This window comes from Hibiscus syriacus, unplaced genomic scaffold (genome assembly GCF_006381635.1).
Source record: "Hibiscus syriacus cultivar Baekdansim isolate YM2019G1 unplaced genomic scaffold, ASM638163v2 tig00110482_pilon, whole genome shotgun sequence".
NCBI classification, from domain to species: domain Eukaryota; kingdom Viridiplantae; phylum Streptophyta; class Magnoliopsida; order Malvales; family Malvaceae; genus Hibiscus; species Hibiscus syriacus.
This window is the reverse complement of record NW_024062758.1, coordinates 2,942,014-2,968,130: the sequence shown is the minus strand read 5'-3', so window position 1 is coordinate 2,968,130 and position 26,117 is coordinate 2,942,014. Positions and strand designations below refer to the sequence as shown.

The window sequence follows — 26,117 nt, the reverse complement described above, 5'->3', positions numbered from 1 at the left end:
AGAATAACATTTTATGTATCAAATTAGTAAAGTTACTTAAATTACAACAATGCGGGGTCTTTTACTTTATATTTCTTTTAATAATATTGGGTAGAATTTTGTAAATTACAACAATGACCAAGGCATAATTTTATGATCACCGTTCAATTCTAGCAAGCTGAAATATACTATATATATTACTGTAAATGACATGATTCTATATCATTCAAAGAGAACACTACTAAATTGAATTACGACATATTTGCGCGGCCAATTCTTGCTTCGAACATTCAATTGCAGAGCAGAAATCGGTAGCACTATACTATACACAACAAGATAGTGCATACCGGCTCTTTCACTTGTTTTGTGACTCCATGTGTTCGAAGCAAAAGAAATGAAAAACAGTCCGAATAGGAGATCATTAAGAAGCACACAGATCAGCCATGCCATCATTGCTTCAATGTCATCATTGTCCATGCAGGGGGCGACAATGGCGGAACAGCTGCTTCCTCATGAGCTGCACTAGCTTCAATTCCCAGCATCTTCCTAACAGATGGTTGATGCTGTCTGTTTCTCCCAATCTTTCTTGAAGTGTGAGAGGTCGGGGAAATGACTCTAGATGTGTTACTACTCTCAATGGACGCTAAAAACTTGTCCTTTGAAATAGTACTAGGGGCATTTGCAATAACGGAGCTGAATATGCCGGGGGCATTTGCAATAACGGAGCTGAATATGCCGGACTCTCTTAAACCTTGTATTATAGCCTGAGACAGCACAACAGCATTAACAGGAAGAGGTGATGAGAAGAGCTTGTAAAGAGAAATTTGAACACTTAATTGAAGCATAAAAACAAATCGAAAAATGTACATTCAAGTGTAAAGAGAATCTAAAGATCCAAAATGTTCATGTATTTCCTAATCTCACTGCATATATCTATCCAAAATTTTCATGTGCATTCTAGTTTCCACTAATGTCAAGTAACTGTCCTTACCGTTGGAGTGTATATGCGAGTTAAAATACCCTTTCTCAGGAGTTTAAGCCTTAGGTCTTTGTCACCCCACACAACATGTTCACGATACCTACAATAACCAGAACCAATATAGTTTAACATCAGCACATCCCCACAATACTAAAAGGAACAAATTATTAGAAAAAATATAAAAAAGGACCCTGCATTCAATCATGTACCAGTTAAGCATCTCTTCATCTTTTGCAGTTGAAGCAATTATAAATGCCTGCAAAAAGTAATCATTTACGTAGATAATCAAACAACAGTTGGAAGGAAATGATATCCATAACAAGCAATAATATGATGTGCAATTATACATAAGAGAGCAACCCAACTATATAACACATAAACCACAATTTAACCCCAAAAAATCTTGGTCCATGCGTAAAGAACAAGGGAAAATGGAACCAACTGGACAACTCAAGATTCCATTAAATCAAAATTCAAAATGTTCATTTGCGACGTAATACAAACTTGGCTGCCTGCTGACTACCTCAGAGGAATATTAATCATAAAGCAGATGCATCATAATATTGCTTTAGGAAATGCTTGGGACCCTATCAAACATCACTCCTAATATTGCTCCCAATCTTATGAGTGTCAATTATTGAAATGATCTTCAATGCTTCTAGAAACCTATTAACATGTCCTTAAGTTAATAGTCTTCCCTTTAATTTAGGCTCTCCAGATTTCTCAAGTATAGATAACATGAGTACACGACCCAAAGTCTTTATTTCACAGTGGTAAATAGCTAGTTCATATCTCTTAATGTTTAACTGTCTTTTCAGTTTTCCTTGATAGCTTGTTGTGTTTCCCATATTCAAATACTTACTACAACTCATAAGCAGTAAATATGTATATGAACCAAAAATAACACGAGGTGTTAAACTTACAGCTCTATCAAATTCCAACATGAAGCATCTTTTGACATCTTCCTTGGTAGGCTTGCAGCCACACCGGTCACGTCTAGATGTTAGATCTGATAATTTGGCATAAGTGTAGTGTAGAACAGCAGCCTCCTCCAATTTGATTTCACTTTAAAAAGAAAAGAAATGTAAATAAGTGTCACTTGTATGTACATAGAAAATGATATGAACATTAAGCAGCTCCATTCTCCAAAATCACATTTTCAATTAAGATGTGCTTATTCAAGATATGATGTCAACATAAAACATGCTCTCATTATCAATGATCAAGCTGCCCTCAACCCTTGAAGATATATGCAAGAATGCATGTCAAACCACATAAGGATTTATGATGTAGGAGCATTGGATTAGGTTATCTCATCATGATTTTCTATAAGTGCACAGAGTCACCATACTTTGGTGTTTTCATATAATTGTGCCATCTGTGAGCACCATTAGGACGAAGATGATCCTGAATACGGGCAGCTGCTTTTCCATTCCCATAAGTCAAGAAATAATTTGGATTACCACGAGTTGATTCTTTATACATTCCAAAGTAGGTCTCCTTTGGTAAATGATCATAGTTCTTCTTGAACATTGACACCTGTTTGTATGGATAGAAAGGTAAGCCACTTGAGAAATTCCAAATTGTAACTTCAGCCACTCCATTTACTTAACTAATGAAAAGCAAGGAAAAAGAAAGTGATGATTTACCTCGGTAAAAGGATCCTTGATATCATCCCGTTCAACACTGCTCTCCTAAACAAAAAGGAACAAAAATTCTACTATCAAACATCACAGGCCAGTCCAAATGAATTAAAAGATATCCAATCATAACCGCCAGTTCGAAGCTCCCTTTTGATAACTTTTCTCATTAATTTATATAATGTCACTCACATAGTTGGGAAATATGACCATATCGACGTTGTTAGGTACATCAAGTAGCAACTGCCTCAAAGAATATTCACGTGCACCAGCTGGGTGTATTAGCTCATCAGTATCAAGATGAAGTATCCAGTCCATTCCAGCATCCTTACATTTCAAATTCAAAAAGGAAAAAAAAATAAGCATAAGATTACTATGCTAACAATTACAAATAACAAGTATTTTAATTCATGAAAATATAGTCATTCATGGAGCGTACCCTTGCCATGACAATGGCCATTTCCATATTAAGAGATTGCTTTACAAATAGCTCATAATTGCAAGGTTTGTAAAAGAAACTTGACAACCATGTTTCATTCCAGATCCGGCTGAAACCCACATAAAAATATCACAAGTTACAAAACAGAATGCCATTTTGACCAAAAATAAAAAGGGACTTGTTTCTAGAGAACCAGAAAAGAAAATATAATGAAAGCAAGCAGAAAATAAATGCAAAATATAGACAGTTTCTCACCAGTATCCTCCACATTCTAGTTGAACAAAAAACCGGAAGAAATATAGAAAAACTAAGAGATGCATTTTAATCATAAAAGGGGAAAAGTTAATTGACCTTTTAGCCTGCCGCTCTTCAAGCTCTCTTGTTCTGTATATAACTTTCACTCCCTGAAGAGTAAAAACATAAAACTTATGCTATAAGCAATTCGAACAAACAACAATCACAGGTAAATCAGGTGGAACAATTCAACTTATAAATGAAAAACATAGAAAACTATATCAGAGGTATCTAAAGGCATTGGAAACTCACCGAAATAGATTCCAAAACTTTAGAAACGTTTGGAGATGCCGCGTGCCCTTCCACAAAGAGGAAAAAGGTAGCGACTCCAATAACCTTATGATAAAACATCCATGGTAAAATCTGTTCCAACCCAGCTGATGTACTTGTTGTAACCCAGCTGAGTGTTATAAACAACCTCTCTAATTGCCTCCACGCTCTAAAGGAAAACTCAACTACAAGAAACAAGGAAGCTATAAACTTGAATTAGAACTTCCACACATAATGAATGTACATACTAACTATAATATTGATTTGATGAGGAAGAAAATCAATTGACAAAAGAACTTTATACGCAAAATTTTGAAATAAATTCAAACAAGAGGTCAAGTGTGAGGAAGACAAACACTAGAAAGTTAGAATTCATAATAAGATTCTCGACCGAAAGTAAAGAAAATGGAAAGGATCTAAGCCAATGTTGGAGATTTTAAATAGGATCACAAGCTGAAACTACAACAGTTAAGTAATATCCACCAAATTACAGCCAGCAAAATAAATCACCCAAAAGCAAGTTTCAGATCACCCACCTTGGGCCTTAAATTAGCTTCAAAACCAAATTTCCAGTCTCCGTAGTAAGGGAGAGAAGGAGAAGAGCCACGACCAAGATTGATGCAATCAGAAGAAGAATGCGATTTGGTGGAGAGCGATGAGAAAGTCTCCATGCCAGGGAAGACCTCGTGGTGGGATCCCCGTGGTGCCCATCGGGAATAGGCGCCAGATGTGGCGATGGTGGGATCGGATTCACCCCCTCCGCGCCACTGTAGAACGAAGGCAAACGCAGCTAAAGACAGAGAGATGAGTGTTAGGAGAAGCAGAAGTTTAGAGAGGAATGACTGAGAGGAAGAGGAGGCGGCTGACGTGGCGGAGGATAGCAGCGGAGTTGAGCGATGGTGGTGGCTGGGCATTGTGATGGTTGGAGCAATAACAAACGAAAAGGAAATTCAAACCAATGCACTTCTCAATTGTTAAATTAAAATAGTAAAAGAAAAAAAAGCGCTTATTTATTATACTTAATTTTTGGTATGTAAAGAATTTTGTTTAGAAATAAGTCTATGATATTTTATCAGTCACATTTTTAAGTGTTTATTATTAAAATATTATTAAGTAATACGTGTTGTTTTTATTTTTTTTAAAAATATTTTTAAATAACATTTTATTTTTTAAATAAAAAATATAAACGTAAAATATGTCACTGAAGATTTTTTTAACAATAAACACAAAAAAATATAACGGAGAAAACGTTAATAATTTATATTTAACCAAAATCTTTTAGTCTTTAGATACCAAAAGTTACCTTTACGAATAATTTAAACACTTATTCTTATATTAAACTTTAAAAAATAAGTAAAATAAAATAATATTATGAATATTTGTTATCTATTATTATTAGAGTTTTACGTATCTGATATAATATTTTTATTTTTATTGAGAAATATAAAGTTTGAAGAAAATGAAATATATTTTATATTAAAAAATAGTGGAGAATTATTTTTATTTTTTATATGAATAAGAATTCTTTTTAGAGAATTTTTGTTAGAAATTAAATTTCATCCTTCATCTGATTTAAGATAACTCTAAATATATATTTATTAAACAAATATTTATATTATTGATATAATATATAATTATTTGAGATAAAAACCCTAATCAACAATCAAATAAAATAAAGACTCTCTAATTAAAGAAGCAAGAAATAGAGATGAAAATTCCATTTAAAAGTTTGGCAGCACTAGTGGTAATTCTTATCTACTGCGGGAGTTATTTAAAGAAGCACGGCAGTCTTGACAAAAGCTTCCCATGGTCATTTACCAACCCTAAGAAGGGTAGGGGAGGTCGAGGTAGAGTCATTAAAAATATTTTTAAGATAAACGTTTATATGTCCAAATAATATATAAAATTTTTATTCGAAATAATCACAAATAAAATTTTAAAAAACCATTCCAATTAATGATTCTTTAAAATCACATTAGGTTAAATTAGGCAATTAATTATACAATTATAAATAATTTTCATTTCAATCACTCAAATGACACGACTAACGGGATGTATCTTTGCATACATGGTAAAAGTTAGGTTAACTACAAGATTAATTATTTATGTTTATGTTTTGTCCACTATTTTTAATGATTTAAAAATCATAACATATGATTACTTTCATTTCTATTTAATTAATATGTGGTGATCATATGTTAATTGTTGTTAACAATTAACAAGTTAGGTGACGTGATATTTTAGTATAATCACATATTTGATCCTGTTATTTATATATTCTCTCAATTTAGTCATATTTTTAATAAACTAAAATAAATTCAATCATCCAATCGAATGATGTCATGTGTCACTGTGTCATGAGTCATGTCACGTGTTATCATTTGGTTGGAGGACTAACTTTATTTTAATTTATTTTAAATTTAGACCAAACATTGATGAAAAATAAATATATTAAATTAAAATTAACTAAAATAAAGTTAGTCCTCCAACCGAATGGTGGCATGTGACATCATTCGATGAGGATTAAATTTAGGGTAAAGTATAATAATGGTCACTGAACTTTTCTTAAGCTTTCAATTAGGTCTCCAACTTTTAAAACTTGCAATATAGTCCCTCAACATTTAGTCCGTTTGCAATATGGTTCCCCAACAGTTACGTCGGGGACCATATTTCAAACGGACTAAATGTTGAGAGACTATATTGCAAACGGACTAAATGTTTGGGGATTATATTGCAAGTTTTAAAAGTTGAGGGACCTAAATGGAAGCTTTAGAAAAGTTCAGTGACCATTACTATACTTTACCCTAATAATAATTTGGGGCAATTTACTTATGGAGTTAATGTGGCAATAGTATTAACAAAAACAAAAACTTACTCCAAGGTAAGTAAATATTTGTGTAACTCATTCAAGAAACAATAAAATTTTATAGGAAAAACAGTCCAGATCTCCGACAGATATTGTTTTAATGATCAAATTGAATAATTATTTTATGGGGAGGCAACCAGAAATCGTGAATACATTTACGGCCAAAGAAGAGAAAGTATGATCGTTTATCTCCCCCCTTTTGTTTTCTGTATGAACTAAAATCTCTTTAAATTCTCTCATTTCTCCTGCTTGAAGCAGTCATTTGATCTACCGTGAAAAAGCCCAGTCCTCATATAGCCGTTCATTGTTATATATTGACATGAATATTTGAAATTGTATTGGGAATTTCAAATCTGGTTTTTGATTCAGTGCAAGGTTTGGTTTACCTGAAAATTTTGTCAAAATTTATTGATTGATTTGTGCTAAAAAAAAGTGACGATTTTATCATAAGAATTGATAGGCTCATGAATTTTAACTGGATTTTAATGTTGGGGTTTTCTCTTTAGATTGAATAAAGCTGAAAAGAGAGAAGTTGAAGGAATTTTTCTAGTTTAAGTAGTGATGGGGAATCCATTGTTTTATGAGATATTGGAAAACCAGCAACAAGCTGTATAATAGGAATCTGTAGTGGAATATGGTATTACATCCAGAAGAAGAACATTGGTTCTCAGCATGTCGGTTTAAGTTACGAAACGCTGTTGGAAGGGCAATATTGGAGAGTAATTACTTCAGCTTTTTCACATATAAGTGCTCATCTTGTATTCAATATGAGTGCCCTTTGGAGTATTGGTGTTGTTGAGCAATTAGGCCATTTAAGCCTCGGAGTTAGGGCTGTTCATTCGGTTAATTTGGTGACCGACCGAACTGAATTATCATTAACCGAATTTTTTTTTTCTTTAACCGTTAATTGAACCAATTTTTTTTCAAAAATATTAACCGAACCGAATAAATTTTCGGTTAATTTTCGAATAAACAGAAAATTTTTAAAATTTTCTAATTTATATAAAAATTAAATATTTTTTTAATTCAAAAAAAAGTTTCTAATTAATTTAAATAATATATAATTATAAAATAAAAATTTTATATAATTTTTTAATTAATTAATATTGATTTAAGTTTAAAAGTTATTGGATCTTAAATTATTAATTGAGTTTTAAATGGTTTGGGCTGAGCCCATATATTATATATAATATATATAATATTTTTTAATTCAAAAAAATAGTTTACAATTAATTTAAATAATATATAATTATAAAATATAAATTTTATATAAATTTTTTAATTAATTAATATTGATTTAGGTTTAAAAATTATTGTATCTTAAATTATTAATTGAGTTTTAAATGGTTTGGACTGAGCTCATATGTTATATATAATATATTTAATATTTAAAATTAAATTTCAGTTAATTAATCGATTTCGAACCGAATTAACCGTTAACCGAATTCTAAAAAAATTTTTAACCGTTAACCGACCGAACTAATTCATTGGCCAAACCGAATGAATCGAACTAATTTGATTCGGTCGGTTAACCGAATTAGTTCGAAAATTTGAACACCCCTACTTGGAGTGGCTTATTACCTTCATTACACACTTGTTTTGGTTGTTGTGTCGGGGTTGCTCGTGTTGGGAATGTACCATTTGTTAATTCAGCGGTTTAAGATTGAGTATTTCCGGCGAGTGATTGCTGTCGGTTATTCTTGTGTCGTTTTTGGATGGATGACGGTTTTGTCTGTGAAGCAACCTTCATCAAAGTTGGATCTCTTTGGATTCCTTTCGCTTCCTATTAGTTTTGCGCCATTCGAGTCGTTGATTTTCACTTGGATAATTGTTCCGCAAGCAAGTTTTGTTGGACATTTATCTGGAATCATTGTGGGGTATGCTATAGCTTGGGGCTTGATTCATGGGATGACCAGTTATTGGGAAGCTTCCATGGTGGGATGGATTGCAGTAGTTTCCGCATTTAGTTTGAGACATTCTGGGGCATATGATTTCGATTTTCTTGAGATTGAATCCATTACAGATCCTTCATTGCCTTGTATCCGGTTTATCGGAGATGGTAGAACCTTGCAGATTAGTACAGTTCCGGTTGAAGGCATTCAAATTGTTTAGTTGGTTTGTGAAGAATGAAGGTGGTGGTTTTGCTTTGTTGATGCTATCACAGTTGAAGGCATTCATTGCTTTGATTTGATAATAAAAATCCCAGATTTGTTTGCAAAGCTTTATACAAATTTCTTCACTGACTTGGCTTGCAAGTCACTCATCACCAAGCATTCTATGTATATGCTTTTTAATAGACTTCAAAAACAAATGAAAAGAATTTAAATATTTTCTTTTCAACGAGTATTAATTGATCTGCAACCAAAAAAAAAAAGTTGAGAGGATATAACAAAACTTGCTCAAAAATATAATTTTAATATGGGTAAAGTATAGTAATGGTCACTAAACTTTTCTAAAACTTTCATTTAGGTCCCTCAACTTTTAAAACTTATAATATAATCCCCCAACATTTAGTCTGTTTGCAATATGGTCCCTGACGTAACTGTTGGAGACCATACTACAAACGAACTAAATGTTGGGGGACTGTATTATAAGTTTTAAAAATTGGAGGACCTAAATAAAAGCTTTAGAAAAGTTCAATGATCATTACTATATTTTACCCTTAAATTTATTTGGGTAAACTACATAAATGACCACCCAACTATGGGCTTGGTCTCGAAATAACCACCATTTTTAAATTTGCGTCGATATGATCACTGAACTATTTAAATGGTTTCAATATAACCATCTGTCGTTAACATTTAACAGAAGAGTTTATGTGGTAGTTAACCAAGTTGGTATAATTAGGACGCAAGTCCTTATAAAGTTACATATTTGAGGGGTTGGAACCCTACTTTATTTTCTTCCATTTTGGTCACTACTTGTATATGATTTGTTTCATTGGATTTTCATTTAATGCAATTTGATCTTGATTTTGTTTTTAATTTGTCTAATGCCTTAATTTGATCATATTATAGTCATGTATTAAATTTATAAACATGTGATCTTCCACTTTTGTTTGTTCATAATGAGAGACTGGTAATCATGTAGACATACCAGCCTTTTTCAAGGCATGCTCGCTCAAATGGATTCGTTTGCATCTCAACCTCTCTTCACCCTCTTCTTCTCAGTTTTCTTCATTACAATCAAAGGGGAGTTCTCGAGTGAATCCGTTACAACATCCACAAAACGAATGGAGAAAACGACCCGTCTCCGCTTCCACTTCTACGACATTGTAAGTGAAAAAAACCCAACAGTCGTTAATATTATCAGACCACATAACAAGTCAGCTGGTTCTTTTGGTTCCACTAACATGGAAGATGACCCTTTAACCGAGAAACCCAAGTTGAGTTCGAAACTGGTGGGGGAGAGATCAGGGAATTTATGCTTCCGCTTCCCAACATGATGTTGGATTGCTTACGGTCATGAATTTCGCTTTCTCCGAGGGAACTTACAATGGGAGTACACTTGGTATTCTTGGAAGGAATGAAATTTTTCATACCGTCAGGGAAGACAGTCCGGTATCATAAACAGAATGCTGTAGTTGAATATAACGTATCTGTTGTGCACTACTGAATAACTACCCTATTTATGCTTGCATGGAACTCAATTATCTATTTGTTTAAAGGCATGCTAGAGTTGCAGTACTACTATTATCTACTTTCTTAGGTCATTTTGCAACTTTTGTCAAAACGATCACTGTTGAATGAAGCAAGGTGTCATTTTCATTTCTAGATAAAAGAAATTAATAAATTCAGTACATAATATATATTTATAACTGAGTGAAGGAGAAATTAGCTAAAACTTTTCATAACAACACTGTGAGATTGCAGAGAAAGAAAGAGTTGATAATCTTTACAGAGGGACAAACAAGAAAAAGAAAGAAACAAGCGCACAAAAAAGGGTAAAAACTAAAAATCTTAAAATTTCAGGGTCTAAATCCCCAGGCTGATATTGAATACAGAGGTCTTTCTTGCCAGCAGATTACCACACGTCCATTATCTTCTTTGATTTTATAACCATCATAGTTATTGGTCTGCAACAATCGTCCTGCCTGCAACATGCCATGGTAGCTTAAAGGCACCTTCCCGAAGCCGGCCAACTCGAGTCTTAGAATCCATTTCTCAAGCTTCTCGTGTCTCTCCCTTCTCTCAACCCCTTCACAAGCTATAATATTCTTAATTTCCTCCCCGAATAGCATCTTCTCGACCTTTTGTCGCTCTACTGGTGCTCTTGATACGGTGGACTCCAAGCAATCGAAGAGTGCGGCATAGAAATTCAATGCTTCCATTACCCTCTCCATTAAAGTAGAGCCATTGTGGTTGGCCTCCTGCTCAGTTATAACTATCAGTTTCGGTGACAGTCCCCTAAGAGCCGATAGAAAGTTTGCCATTTTCGGTGCAGGAGCTAGGGAAAGCGGGGATAACGGTGATGGTGATGCCAAGTCCGGACTCGGGCTATATACATGGACTGGCTCTTTCTCAAGCCACTCTCCTAAAGTACGTTGGTTCATCTGCAAGACTCTCTGTGATAGATCGGTATTAAGGTTATTCTTAGACATGGATGGGGAATTGATCTTTCTAAGCATTCCATCATCCGTAACCAAGAGAGAATGAAGCTGAAGGACGGAACTGACTGCAAGAGCTTCTCCGGTCTTAACACGTAAACTTTTGAGATCTAGATTCTCCAACTTGCAAACTACCGGGTTAAACTGAAACGGAATGTCCCATTTTTCAGCTTCTTCGGTCAATCGAAGTGCCATATGATCCAACACCTCTTTTTGTTCATGTATGCCTGTAATTCTCAAATGAGGAGGCCCTTCTGGTCTAGCATTAAATGTTTGAAAAAGATTAATCCATTGTGCAGGCTCAAAGCAATTGAGATCTATAATATGAACCATTTTCTCCCCTTCCATAGCTTCTACAATGGCCTGATTCGTGATAATATATGCAAGTTTCAAGAAAGGGCATAAATCAAAGAACAGATTCTGAACATGAATTTTCTCTTGTACCGATGATAGTTTAGTCGCATTGAGGGCTTTGTGAAGACCACGCCATGCTTTAAGCACCCTATCAGCAAGCGCCTCAGTGAAGTAAGCAGCAATTCTTTGCATGGTATCTCCATCAGCCAAGGCAAGGTGGGATATATGTTCTAAGCCGATATTCGCATTCTCGAGACTACCGGCAGCCACATGGTTCGCGCATGCCACGAGAAGATGGATCAGATATAAACCCCTTTCCTCGGATTTGAGCTCCCCGAGCCACGGGAATGGGGATCCTAAACCAGGAGAAAGTGACATCCACGACATGAACTGAAGTGTTGGTGAAGTTATAAAGGATTGTCCCTCTTTAATCATTCCTGCCATTATCACTGAAAGTAAGCTTATGTCTAAATAATCTGATGGCACATCAATACACGTAGCGACAAATTATAAAACCTGGTTCTTTTTGTTCCTTCATGTTAAAATAATTTTGGATAAGAAACATTAGTTGAAACTTGAATTTGCAGAAAAAAAAATTTGGAGATTGAAGCAAACTGTAACAGAGAAACAGAGGAAAACTCCATATTTTAACTAAAAACATATTCTCTATTCCAAATTGAGCAGCAAAACAAATGAATCAGAGAGGAGGAATTCACCTGAACAAAATAAACTGATCAAATGGAGCAATCAATTAAAACCCTCAAAAGGGTTTTAAAATTCATCAAAATCCTTGAAGGAAATTGGAAAACTTTGCTGCCACTTAAATGTAGAGCAATTACAATAGTAAGAGAAAGGGGTTTGGTTAGTGGTCTAAGGTGTTAGTTGGAAGATGAGTCAGTTGGATTTAAAAAGCTCCAAGGACTTTTCCATCTCTTCTTTGGCTACACCACAAGAGGCTGTTTTTGTCTTCAGTGTTTTGTTTGTCCTTTTGGAATATGGAATTTATTGAACTTCATACAAAATCTTAACCATAGGCCCTCTCCCTCTCAATCTGCAACTAAACTAATAGTTTTTATTAGGAAGCTCACTATGCTATCAATGATAAAAAAAATAATATTAATTTTTCTAAAGGTTTTAAAGTTGAGCAAGTGAATCAATGACAAAAAAAAAGATTATTATTTTTTAAAGGTTCAAGGTTTAAGCATATATGTTTGTAGGGTATATGTCTATAGATTAAAATTCTTTTGAACATATAATATCTTATCATCATCCTAAATTCTACAATACTCGACGAGTATTGATAAGCATCACTAACAATGAGCACCGATAAATTAATTTATAAAATGTTAAATTATAAAGTACTCAACGTATAATTATAATTTAGTTGAAAATCTAAATGTAATTTATTAAAAATACAATATTAATTACATTAATTTTTATAATCTTATTTTTTATTATAATTAAATCAAATAATAAACCCAAATTAAAAAAATCCTAATTTGTTTTGAAGGTTTGAAGTTCCTGTCATCGGTGGTGTCGTCGTAGCTGGAATCATTTGTCGTCATCGATTGAATCTTTGTTGTTCATCTCTCCTAACGTGGACGACGTTCACCGTCGTTTGTTTAAACAACCCGTGAAGGTAAGTTTGATTTATTTTATTTTATTTCAAACTTGGTCGTCTGTCCAAGCCATCACCGACGGGTGGTGTCTCACCGGCTATCGGCGCCTTCACCAGAAACGTCCGTGGATGTCAGTGTGAGTCTGCCACTTCTAATAATCCTTCCCTAATCCCTTTATTCATAAACCATAACCCTAACCCTAATTTTTTAATTAGTCCAATTGTAGAACCTTAATTTCCAAATTGATTACCATAATTCTCAAATTAGAACGTTAATTAGAAGTATTGAACCTTAATTCATACGTTCGAAACATATTTTTGAAATTCAATTCTAAATTCCCAATTTGAATGAAGAAGGTCATATTGGTACCTTAGCTCAATACGCGGGCAAACCAATATTAGTACATATAGTGTATCGATACCATAATTGTACACTGCTTTTGTATGTGAAATACGTGTATCGATACACTATTAGAGTGTATCAGTACAATATGCTTGATTTGTACAATTGATTTTAAGTATGCATGCTTAGATTTTATTTTTTTAACGCAGATGATGGATTTAAACTTAACGCCTTCAAAATAAGTTAAGATAATGGAGTGTAAGTGTCATATCGACATGAATTCAGAGAAGACAAACAATGAGATTCATTCATTATAATTAACTGAAATTTCAATAATAGTGATGATTTTTTTGTCAGTGTATATTATTTAATATTATTGTTTTATTTTTATTTGTTTTATACATATAGGAAAAAAACCGAAGTTACACATGAGGAAAAGATAATAACTTCTTATTAGAGTGGTCACAAGTTCGAGACACATATTCATTCGGTGAAAAACATTGAAAAGGAATTTGCTATAATGAATGACCAATTCGAAAAATTAAATAGTCAATTTGAAAAATTAGTGATCATATTAACACCAAGTAATGTTAAAAGTTCAATATAAGATAGTGATTCAGTAAAAGGATAAGGTATACATAGTCGATCATTGAAGGAAGATGCTTTAAATAATAGATCTGAAGAAACTAATTTACATAGCTTTCCATTGAAAGATGAGAGTTTAAAAAATAAATCACACGTGGAAGAAGGATTAAGTGTCGCATCATTGAAGGAAGAAACCGAGAGTGGTATTAAAAAATCGAGTTTGTATCCTTTTATTAATTGTGATTGTAATTATCCTTCTCCTAATTAGAATGTAATGGCATAAGAAAACTTAAAGTTATTTCCGAAGACAATATCAAGACTGAGAGTGATGGTTTTCTAAAAATTTCAATCGAGGTTTTTAACTTTCAATTTAGTCCTCATCGATTTCCTAGTCAATTAGTTACGTTGAAGGAAACTCCAATGGTTAAAAAAATTGGGCTTAAAATGACTAACGGCCCTAAGGATTTGTCAAAGATTAAAGAGTCTCAACAGAAAAAGAGTGTGAGATGTTCAACCGCACGTTTAAATTTTACTGATGATCTGGAGTCGAAATGTATGACTTCGAAAAAAGAGCTAGAACATCTAAAGTGAATAACAAGGTATGTATAACTCATTCTTTATTGTTTTTTTTCTCATGTTAAACTTTGATATTGTTTTAATGCAGTAAAAATGTTTTTAAAAGTTATGTTTTTCATGTAGTATAAATATGAGGTTGGTGATTTTTTATCATAAAATTCTAAAGAAATTAGTATGATAAGTGATACTTACAAGTAATATTTGGAGTTTTTAACTCATGAAGAGAACATAATTTGTACGAATGTTGCTAATTGGAATGATATATCCATCACTCTTTACATGGCCAAGAATAATAATTTAGACGTTGCTAATGCTCCTATTTTTCTAGAAAAATGGTTATCTGATTGAGTATTATAGATTAAATTATTAAATATTTTACATGATCAATATTATTTTTTTGTTTGTTATTAATACAATTGGTTGTATTATTTTCAAATATTTAATAGTTTATAAATCTCTATGTGTACGATTTGCACTTGAGAGATATGCCTTTGGCCTTTCAAGTAAAAAATAATTTATGGGGTAGAGATCACATTATTTTAGTTTATGATTTCATGACATTTTTAAACTTAATGTTTGTCTCAGAGTATCCTTATCGAATATTTCACACATGCTCAGAAGGTGTGAAAAAATATTAGCATTTTCAAATTTCATACCCGATGGATAGAAAACTTTATACATATTGATAGTAGTAATGTTGAACAAGTATATTTATAATTTGTTCTTTGCTTGTATGTAGTGACAGTGATTTTTTACTCACATGATTTTAGAGGTATTTGTTCCTTTGCATGATGAAGTAGACAATAATTAGTTTTTATTAGTTGTTGATGTTGTGAAAGAACATAATTACGTTTTGGACTCTCTTAGCGCCAATGAAGTGCGTAAAAATATTGTATAAAATATTGTAAGTTCTTTATTTATTTTCGATAACTAATAAAATTAGTGTAGTTTTCAATATAAATTTCTTAATTTTGTTTTGACTTATTATAGCAGTTGAGTAAAACTCCACTTATGTATGAGAGTCATGCTAATTTGGGTAGATTATTTGAAGATGCTGCAAAAAATTCAATCAATTTTCTTGAATTACCAAAGCAGCCAAATTCGTATGTAATTTATATTTTAAAAAGTTACTATTTTATTTGTGTGTGAATTTCTTTTTAATAAATTATTTTATTTTATTTTGATTTCAGAAATAATTGTACCATGTACATATTGAAGTATATAAAAACCGATAACAAAAGTGTTTGGTCGAAGATAGTTTCATGGTAAAGTATACCATTTAGTTTTGTTTAAATATTGTGTGATATTGAATGACATTATATATTTGTTGTGTAAATGGGAGCTGAACAACTGAAAATTTTGGCAAAACTTGTCATAAGCAACCACGATGAATTTGATCTTTTCAATTGTCGTAAATTGCCTATACATTATTAAGAAGTTTAGGATTTTCAATGTAGCTTCTTCAATGATGAATAATGGAGAATAATGATGGTGTATTGGATTTTCATGACATATATTTGAGTATTATTATACGTGATATGATATGTTTTTTATGTGTTAATTATGAAATTATAGCATGCAATTTAGTATAATGTGTGTTGATTCCGAAAAATTGATTAAGAACCAAAACAATACTCAAACATTAAAATGTTTTATTAATTTGATTTTTAAAGCTCTTGTTGAGTTGATCGAATAATAGAAATTGAAGTTGATCGAACATATGAAACACAAATACTTGTTCCCAACCAGTATGATTTGTCCCTGTAGTATTGGTACCCATGCATTAACGTGGATGTACCTGTATACTCAATGTGGATGTATCGGTACACTCAATGTGGCTAAATCGGTACCTAACCTGTACTGATACATTTGAAACAATTTGAAATTTCATAAATTGTTAGCGTATTTGTACACTTGGAAGGTCGTACCAGTACACATAGACGAAAATTGGGTTCTAATTTACTCTTAACTTTGTAAATTGGAAATTATCTTTGAAATTTAATTCAAAATTATTTATCTAGATTAAATAGATAACATTATACTTTAAATTGATTTTATCCACACTATTTACGTTCCCTCAAGTGCTCATGTCTCAATATTTAATTAAACAATTGATCTCATTAAACTTAAACCATAATTATATACGATGTACAAAAAACACTTATCAAAATAATAACAACAAAATATCCAAAATAAAATTGAACAGTTATCAAATTATTCAAAAAGATCCAAAATCCATAAATATAAAGTGGTAAATAATCCAACAAATAAAAAATAATCCAAAGTGACATTGCCATAACAAAATAATCCAACATAATCCAAACTAATCCATAGAATAAAGCTAAGCCTCTTGTACATCGTCGTCGCCATCAACATCGTCGTTGCCATCATCCTGAAGAAGTTGAATCGAATACTCCAAGATGTCAAGACGTTTATCAACTAAATCAAAACGACACATAATGCGATCCTCCATTCGAGTGATCAACTTTGAAAGTGATGCCAAAGAGATCTCCTTGAGGTACTAGAGCAATTGGCTGACGATCCGCTCGAGCCGCTGTAAGTGTTGGAGCTGGCCGTGAAGCGTGAGGAATCCACTCACCATTGACGAGTTCGAAACGAGCCCTTAATTTTATTTCCTATAGGAAAATGAATATCTATGGAGCAATTTATGTTCTCTTTAATAAAGATATGACTTAGGACTCAACTATAGTAAAATGAGGTGACCATAGAGGTAAGACGATTATTAACAATGTAAACTAGGTTGACAAAAATTACCTGAGCAAGATTGATGCGTTGCCTAGTTTGGAAGTACTGAATCCACCACACATCGATAGCCCTAATGGTATAATACTTATCTTCAGATTGCCAAAACCACCAAATGATAATAAAATAGAGAAAGAAGTCATGGGCGTTTAGGGAAATAACAAAGCATGTGGCGGAGAACCAAGAATAAGTTGATTCTCATAATCAAGACTAATGTTTTCTAGACCTAGATAGTCGGCAAATATTTCGATGTCTAGGAGAAAGGTTTTTCCCATAAGATATGACTCTATGGGAAAACAATGTTACTAGGTTCATCAACAAGACAACGAGCTTTACAAAAAAATTCGGGTTAAAGTAGGAAAATATTGTTATTTAAGCTTAAGAAAGGTTAAAAATTTCCAACGCTTCATAAGATCAAGAAAGAAAATTTAAAATTGGGATTAGACATAAATTCAAAATCAACAACACACTCATCCCTAATAGTAAAATTTTTGAACATATCAAACATTGCCCTTTGGTTTATTACTTCGGGTTCATTAAAACATGTGTCAAAAGAACTTGCTAAAATGGGTTGAGGTTTGGTTTCAAGTTGACTCAAAGATGGTAAATCTAAATGACGACATTTAGTCATAAGTTTTGATTTTAGTGCTATATAAAAATCAACCTCATGTAAAAACAATAATCATATTGTATAAAAAAATCAATAATTTCAGTCCATTTTAGATATTCAATCTAGATGTAAAAACCTAAAGACAAATATTATATTATAATAAATTAAACCTATATATTCAACTTAGATGTAAAAACCTAAAAACCTAAGAAGGTTCAATCTAGATGTAAAATCCTAAAAAAAATATAAAATAATGGAGAAAATTAAAAAATCCAAATAATACCTAGAAAAATTGTCAATGATGTGATGGGTATGCACGATTCGTTGTTTGGAGATGAAATTCCTTGAAAACCTTTAAAAAAAATTGTTAAGGATTTTAGATTTTGAGTGATAAAAGAATGTTTTTTTTAGAGAAATGTGCATTTTTAGGGTTAGAGTTTGATAAAACTTAGGGAAAAATCGAATAAAAGGCTATTTATAGGTACTAAGCCTGTACGTACCGGTACAATTATTAATGTATATCAATATGTGCATTTGAACTGTATTAGTATACAATGCGTACCGATACCGTTGAAACATACTAGAATTTCACATAATTCCATCGTATTGTTACACTGCTTGTATTGATACTCGTATCCGTACGCACTATATATGTATTGCATTGAATTTGAATTTATTTTAAGAAACTCACTGTAAGGAACATGTATTATAAATAATATAAATAATTTGAACTTATTTAAAAAAACTTGAATATTCCAACATTGAATTTAAATTTGAATTTGTTTCAAATAAGTTTTATCTTTGTATTTGACACTGCGTTAAAGCAAGGGGAAGAAAATTACAAAACACCATAAACATCGTAATTGCAAATTAGATAAGTTAAGTAAGTAGAAAAACCAACTTTATACAATCTGAAAGATTAAAACTTAATAATATTTTATGCATATAAGTAGTATGTCCTGCATGTATATCTAGAATAACATAGCTAAACTAAATCTCTTGATGGATGCAAAAAGGACAACCACAACTATCATCTGACCTAGTACTGTTTATCATGAGAGTAAAAAAATTATAGAAAATTACATTAGTAATCGTAACAACAAAAAAACTAACACATTTTTTAAGTGCATCAGTATAAACATAACAACAAAGAGTAATTACTATTATATTTCATATTTAATTACTTCAGATATTTGGACGAGACCACAAACTATCAGTCCTTATTTGGTTGCCAATCCAAAATAGTTGGATCTTTTCCATATTTTTCAATTCATTAGTATCTGCAACATGCGAAAAAATAGTATCAACATACATAACAACAAAGAGTGATCACTGTTATATTTCATATTTAATTACCTTGGATATGTCGGTTTTTTTATATGTGTCGGCCATGTATATAACTAATTTAATAATTTTGATATTTCAAGTGCATAAGTATGTCTCGTATCCTAATGACAAAGCTTGTTCGGAAAAGGTTCAGAGGATTTATGCAAGTCCAACTTGAGATCTTCATCATATGAAACATGTGTTTTGTTGGATGATGAAGCTTGGCACTTTGTTCTCTTGTGTTTTCCTCTTCCTGTTTCAAGAACTATATGATCACTAATTCTAAGAGTCTATTCGCTTTTACCAATTTTGCAAATTGATCTTTAATCTCATTGAAAGTTTTGAATGTTTGTGATATACATTGACATATAGTCATACAATAAGAGGCTAGAGTGGAATACATGGCTTGAACTGCTGTTGGATTATTATCTTCAACATCTGCATCCTTATTTTGTAATCCAACATCTTTCTTCGTATAAGTAGTCTATCGTTTAATTATACATCCTTGAGTTGTCTCTTTTACCTTTTCATATTTCAACACGGTAAACATATGACGACATGGAAAACCAATAGACTCCAACTTCATACAACAACAATACATGGTATCATGTGTGGTATCTTTAAGTATAATATGCAACTTCTCCTTTTCAAAATACTCTAACCAATAACACATGCACTCATTTTGTACTTCTAATTTTTTTTACCAAACAATAATCCTCATATGACATTTCTTTGCGCAGTGTAACAAAAGCATTTCTCGTATATACTTGGATTGCATTACGTTTTAAACTTGCCAACACACCGTCACAATATGGTTGTTCATCATTTGTTTTGTAATCTTGATGACGTTCTTCCCATTTTAGAGATTGCAGTTATTTATGATAATTTACAACAAATCGATACAACATTGTCTTTCTGTTCAACCAAGTTTTCAATATTCTATTCATTAACTCGCACCATTAAGTAGTTTTCATTGTTGCACACCAAAATATATATTTTTAAATACAATAAATAAATATATTATTCAATACAAGTAAAGTTTATACAATGTTACCTACATAAAAAATATCCTTACAAATATGCTTGTGCCCATTTCTCTTTATCTTCATACAATTCTATAACTCATCTCATTCCTTCAACTTTATGTTTGTCTACTAATTCTTTCCAAACCCTTTCAAAATCTTATTTAGTTTTACACTTGTCAACGCATATTAAAAACTCGTCGATAAAAATGTGATAAGTATAAGACTGCATGTTCATTATGATATGCCATAAACACAATCTATGTTTTACCTTGGGTGGTACTTCAAAAATGGCATTTGCCATGGCCTTATCTATATCAGTAATAACAATAAGAGGTATGTGGTCATCTCTCGCTTCTATCAATTGTTGTAACACCCACACATATGTATCCCCTTTCTCATTCACAATCAACGCACATCCAAATGGCATTGTGTTTCGATGATGATTAACACCAGTCAAAATAATGAATGACTTGTTGCATGTGTTGCACTTGTAAGTCCTATCAAATGCAAGAACATGCTCAAATTCTTTATAGTCTACGCGTGATATACCATCGACCCATAATAACTTCTCTAAGTTTCTGAATTCATCCCTCGTGTGCCTTACAAAAAAGAAAGGATCATATTCTTACTTTTCATATAAATAGGCCATCACAGTTTCAGTATAACCATCTTGCACTTCTTCTCATTTGATTCTATATAGATAATTGTACAAATCCTTACGTAGAAATCCAAAATTCTCAATTGAACTAGCTTCATTCAAGAAATTTTGCATCATCTTACTTGGACTAATTCTAGAGTTGTGCATGCTCTTAATCTTAATTCGATCTAACCCACAAATTTTTCGAAATAACCAACAAAATAAGCCATTAAAGAACATTGTATATATATGTGTGTGTGTGTGTTAATATGTAACAATTTACTTTTGGATTAATTATATACCTAATGTAATCAACATGTGTTGCTAAACCATTTCATTATTATGTTCTGCGTGGAATTTAGCCACTGTCCAATATTGATAATGTTCATCAAATTGGAATCTAATAAATGCTCCACACCCAACTCGGATGTCTTTGTTCATGTTTTCTATTCCGCAGGTTAGTCTACCTATCCTCTCTATATCTCTCTTTATGGCACGTCATTTTCTTTGCAATTATATAAACACCATTTTGACTTTTCACTGTCTGGTTGACTCGAATTCCAAAGTCTTTCACCTTTGTATCGGTATGATAAAATTCAATGCAAATCATCTAAACTTCCACTTCAGTATATTCATAGCATTCTCATCATAATGTTTTAATTCCTTCCTAATCTTATCTCATATGTTTTCTTCAATGAAGTTGTCAATTGTCTTCTCATCATCTATATGCTTGTCATCATCAATAGGGTAATCAGTTTGTTCTTCTTTAGTATAAGTTTCATAATCTGATTCACTGTTGTATCCATCTTTATCCTAATTATGGCCATCTTCATCCTGAATATAAACATCTACCTCTGTAATTTGAATTTTGGTATCTTTATTATCACCCATTTAAAAAAATATGTATTTTCATAAACATAAACAAAAGCAACATTATTAAAATGGTTAATTGCTTTATAATTGTAGTAACAAAAAATTGTACAAATCAAGCATATTGTACCGATACACTTTAATAGTGTATTGATACACGCTTTCACATACAAAAACAATGTACAATTATGGTATCGATACACTATCTGTATAGATATTGGGATGCTCGTATACCAATACACATGAGTCAAGGTACGAGTATGTCCTTCTTGATTCAAATTGGGAATTCGAAATTAAGTTTCAAAAATATGGTTCGAATGTAAGAATTATGGTTCAAAACTCCTAATTGGGGTTCTAATTTGAGAATTATGGTAATCAATTTGGGAATTAGGGTTCTATAATTAGACTGATTTGAAAATTAGAGTTGGGGTTATTGTTAGGGTTTAGAAATAAGAAGATTAAGGAAGGATGATTAGAGGCGGCATTCTCACATCAGCATCCACGACCACTGCCAGTGAAAGCACCGACAACTGGTGAGACACCACTCGTCGGTGACAGCTTGGACAAGTTCAAAATAAAATAAAATAAATTAAGCTTTTGTGCAAATGCGATGAACGATGTCCACGTTGGGAGGGATGAAAGTCAAAGATTCAATAAACGATGACAGATGATACCAGCTGTGGCGACGACGATGACGACGACAGCAGCGGTGATGATAACTTCAAAGCTTTAAAAGAAATTAAAGTTTTTTTTAATTTAGGGGTTACTATTTGATTTAATTATAATAAAAAATAAGATTTAAAAAATTAATGAAATTAATATTGCATTTTAAATAAATTACATTTAGATTTTTAATTAAATTATAATAATATGTTGAGTAATTTATAATTTAACGTTTTATAAATTAATTTATCGATGCTTATCATTAGTAATACTTATCGGTACTCGTCGGTCGTGGAAGAATCATCCTCTTTTATATATATATATATAAGAAATTGTTTTTGGTAGGATATGCACTGGATGGGAATAAAAGGTGACCAAAATTGGAATCATTCTCAAACACAAGACAAAGCCAAACATGCCCTACCAAAGCAAAACAACAACCTTGCTTGTTGGCTAGTAGGTGATAGTGGGGATTACAATTTCCATGTGCCTCCAAATCAACTATTTGTTATCTTTTTTCAAACCCAAAAACAGAGCGATATCCACTTAGGGGACTCCTCCTAGCATTAGGAAAAAGAGACACGCAAGTTTTAAGAACAGCCAAAACTAAAGTAGAATTTAAACGACATCAACAATAATTTAAGGATAATGTGGTCTTTGGGGGTTGAGTTGGAGTATCTCTGCCCTCCTCCCTTGTTTTCCTCAAAAGAAAAAAAAAAGGGTTTTAAAATTGTTGGTTTTAGTGTGTAATGAAGACTCAGATTATGCACATAATCAAAGGCTTGGTAATTTACCACATAATGTTGTTGGATTGGCTTAATCTTGTTAGTGGCAAACTGTGATGCCCACTTGCTTCCATTTTTAATTTCTTATATGATTTTGTTGATGTTCCTTTTGTCCCGTTGTTTACTTTGGCCTTCGGCGTGGAGGCAGTGGTAGTGGCCAGCAATTTTAGGTCTTTGCTCTTCTGAATTTATATATGCTTGGGATATACTTTTGATACTTGATTCTATTGGTCTATGAACGCATTTATGATTGTATTTTTTTATTGATTTAATCAATTTTTTAAAGTAACATTATACTTAAATGATCTCATGTCACTTTAATTAGATAATTTAGGCGGTAAAATTATGTCATTAGCTCTTGTACTATACATTAATATTTAATTGTACATTTTTATTTTAATTTGATTGGTTTTAGGCAGTGAACTTTTTAAGTTTTTAAAACTTCAATTCTGACCTAAATAGTACAAAGAAAATATAATTAAATTATATGGAATTAAACTGATTAAATTGAAGAATATATAAAATAAACCTACAACTTAAATATAATACATTTTGTAGAATATACATATTTTCATATTATTTATTTATTTATTTATATGTATTCTCCATCTTCCTCGTATCTATTTAGTTTTGTGATCTTATGGGAGTGGTTAGAATCAAACAAAATCCAAAGTAGAAGGAAACATGAAAGGATGGGTGTTTTCAAGGTGTTGAAAGAGAAAGCCTGTGCTACACTCTTTGATTTTTACAAAAGGCAAAAATGAAATTTGGACATTAAAACACAGCTTCTTGTCTTAAAATGGGCATCGATGCTTTCGATGTTTAAGGTGGGATGGGATGGATGTTTTCAAGACTCCACATTTTGTAGTGTAGCGGCCAACCGCTGTTTTCTTCCTTAAGATGAAGCTAAGAATATTACAACATTTTCCTCTAAATTCCACCCTATTTTATTGGCTTTAGGTCGATCCAAGTACTATGATTAATTACTACCATCATGTTTATTAGTCTAATAACGTGGGAATTGTCGAAAATTAGACATTTTTGTCTTCAATTTAATTTGGCATCAACTAAGTTTATATTAGAACATTGTGTCACGTGACTATGTGAATGAAAAAAGTTATGCTAACTTCTTATAATATATATATTATTATATTAAAAATTTGAAGGATATTTTATCAACCCAACCATTAAGTTAGTACTACTGAACTCGTAATTAGATGCGTTCTTGTTTACATTTAGTTAAGTTTGAGTTGATTTTGTATATTATATTAATATATTTTATATTTGTTTAAATGTAATCTGATCTAAAATATAATTTTTTATAAAAAAAATTAAAAATAATATTTTAGAACTTTACATTTTCTCGAATACTTTCAAAATTTATTAGAAATTCAGGCATAAAAAGAGAAGCCGACCTTTGATAAAGTATACTCGTAATACCAAATTTATTATGAATTTTATAATATAGATATAGATAAAAGAATGGGTTAACAAGATGCGAAGAAATGCATTTTAGGGCTCATTGGAACATTTTGGATCCGAGCTTGTTTTAGTATATAATATGGTTTGTTTTGGGCCAACCCTTTAACTCACCCTCAACCCTTATAATTGTAATGGACTCTAAGGGTATGTTTGTTTGGAGTATTTAGTTTTACAGAAAGTGTTTTACTTTTACTTTTCCGTGTTTGGTAAAATAAAATAAACTTGGTCAAAATAATTTGCTTTACAAGTCAACGGAAAACTTAAGCTTTTCATGTAAAATGACTTCTCCTTTTATTTTCGGTAAATCATTTTATACATTTCGTCACCGTTTTTTTAAGTGTTTATATTGTCTTCTTTCTTTCAATGAAAAAGGCGATATCATCACTCTCTCATCGACGATGATAACAACCGTAAGGTACTTTATCTTTTATATTTCTCTATCTTTTTCCCATGATAAGCAACACTTTGCACCTACATCGTTTTCTTTTCCAAACCTTTATCTTAAAATATTCAATTTTTTAAACCCATTAAAAATGAGGGTTTTACTTTAAATTCCTCCTTCGAGTTCATTAAAATTCCTAATTTTACAATCCACAATCTCTATGAAACTTCAAAATCTAACCTTTTAAGTCATACCTATTTCACACGTTTCTCTTAAATTTTTTGGAGTCTCGACCTTTATTTTTTTCAATGTTTATATTAGTGAAACAATATTAGAGTAATAAACTTTAAGTTAGATCTTTTTTTTATTCTTTCAGTTCTTTGATCGTTCGATTACTTGTTAATGCATTTATGATTATTCTCAATTCTCAATTTTTCTATTCTCTTAAATTTTGTTACATGAAATCATATTTTTCAAAAAGTTCGATAACGTACTATAAATTTTTTTAAGAAAAGCATCGTAATTAATAAAAATAATGTATTTATAACACAATTAACTGAAATTATTCATATTATCTACAATTATAAAAAATTTTGACTGACATTTAATTCTAATAATAATAAAATTAACTTGGTAAAAATAAAAGATAAAAAAATCAATAAAATTTATAATGTGTATATTTTACTAAAATACTAAAAATTTTAAAAAAATATTTTAGTAAAATTTAGCAAATAGTGGAAAAATAAATTACACAACATCATCCAAACATTAGAAAATACTTTCTAGACAATAAAAATAATCTGATTAAAATAAAAGATAATAAATTATAATATGTGTTTATGTCAAATAAATTCCAGAAAATATTTTTCGTAAAGATTACCAAATAGAAGAAAATGAATTAAAGAACATCATCCAAACACTAAAAAATACTTTCTAGAATTTATTTTTCAGAAAATATAATTCATTTTTCAGAATTCATTGTCCAGAAAATCAATTAAAGGTAAACAACAATCCCTAAAACAACT

At 31.5% G+C, this 26,117-nt stretch overlaps 2 protein-coding genes and 2 pseudogenes across 3 annotated transcripts; 2 read left to right on the top strand and 2 right to left on the bottom strand.

Moving 5' to 3' along the window:
• Positions 1-320: 320 nt before the first annotated feature.
• Positions 321-4,581, bottom strand: LOC120129052 (glycosyltransferase-like KOBITO 1). Its single transcript, XM_039146661.1, has 11 exons — positions 4,138-4,581; positions 3,584-3,751; positions 3,389-3,441; positions 3,038-3,146; positions 2,791-2,925; positions 2,608-2,652; positions 2,310-2,497; positions 1,882-2,023; positions 1,168-1,214; positions 971-1,058; positions 321-743 (listed from the first exon to the last, which is right to left on the bottom strand). The coding sequence occupies exons 1-11, from the start codon at positions 4,513-4,515 to the stop codon at positions 429-431; spliced, it is 1,668 nt and encodes a 555-aa protein (XP_039002592.1). The 5' UTR covers positions 4,516-4,581; the 3' UTR covers positions 321-428.
• A 2,067-nt stretch (positions 4,582-6,648) lies between these two features.
• On the top strand, positions 6,649-8,613 carry LOC120128752 (annotated as a pseudogene).
• A 978-nt stretch (positions 8,614-9,591) lies between these two features.
• Positions 9,592-10,104, top strand: LOC120128753 (annotated as a pseudogene).
• A 181-nt stretch (positions 10,105-10,285) lies between these two features.
• LOC120128721 (scarecrow-like protein 3) lies at positions 10,286-12,335 on the bottom strand. Of its 2 annotated transcripts, XM_039146352.1 has the most exons (2): positions 12,144-12,335; positions 10,286-11,864 (listed from the first exon to the last, which is right to left on the bottom strand). In XM_039146352.1, exon 2 carries the CDS (start codon positions 11,860-11,862, stop codon positions 10,435-10,437), a length of 1,428 nt encoding a protein of 475 aa, XP_039002283.1. In that variant the 5' UTR covers positions 11,863-11,864; positions 12,144-12,335; the 3' UTR covers positions 10,286-10,434. The 2 variants fall into 2 exon arrangements, with proteins under 2 accessions (XP_039002283.1, XP_039002282.1); XM_039146351.1 differs by lacking the exon at positions 12,144-12,335 and having other exon boundaries at positions 10,286-11,871.
• Positions 12,336-26,117: the final 13,782 nt, after the last annotated feature.

Excerpts from the sequence above, each read along its gene's own strand:
- LOC120128721 (XM_039146351.1), bottom strand. The coding sequence starts at position 11,871 with ATGGCAGGAATGATTAAAGAGGGACAATCCTTTATAACTTCACCAACA.
- LOC120129052 (XM_039146661.1), bottom strand. The coding sequence starts at position 4,515 with ATGCCCAGCCACCACCATCGCTCAACTCCGCTGCTATCCTCCGCCACG. Across the intron at positions 3,752-4,137 it reads AAGCTAATTTAAGGCCCAAG|AGGTTGTTTATAACACTCAG; the intron begins GTGGGTGATCTG and ends AGGCAATTAGAG. Across the intron at positions 2,926-3,037 it reads TGGCCATTGTCATGGCAAGG|GATGCTGGAATGGACTGGAT; the intron begins GTACGCTCCATG and ends TTGAAATGTAAG.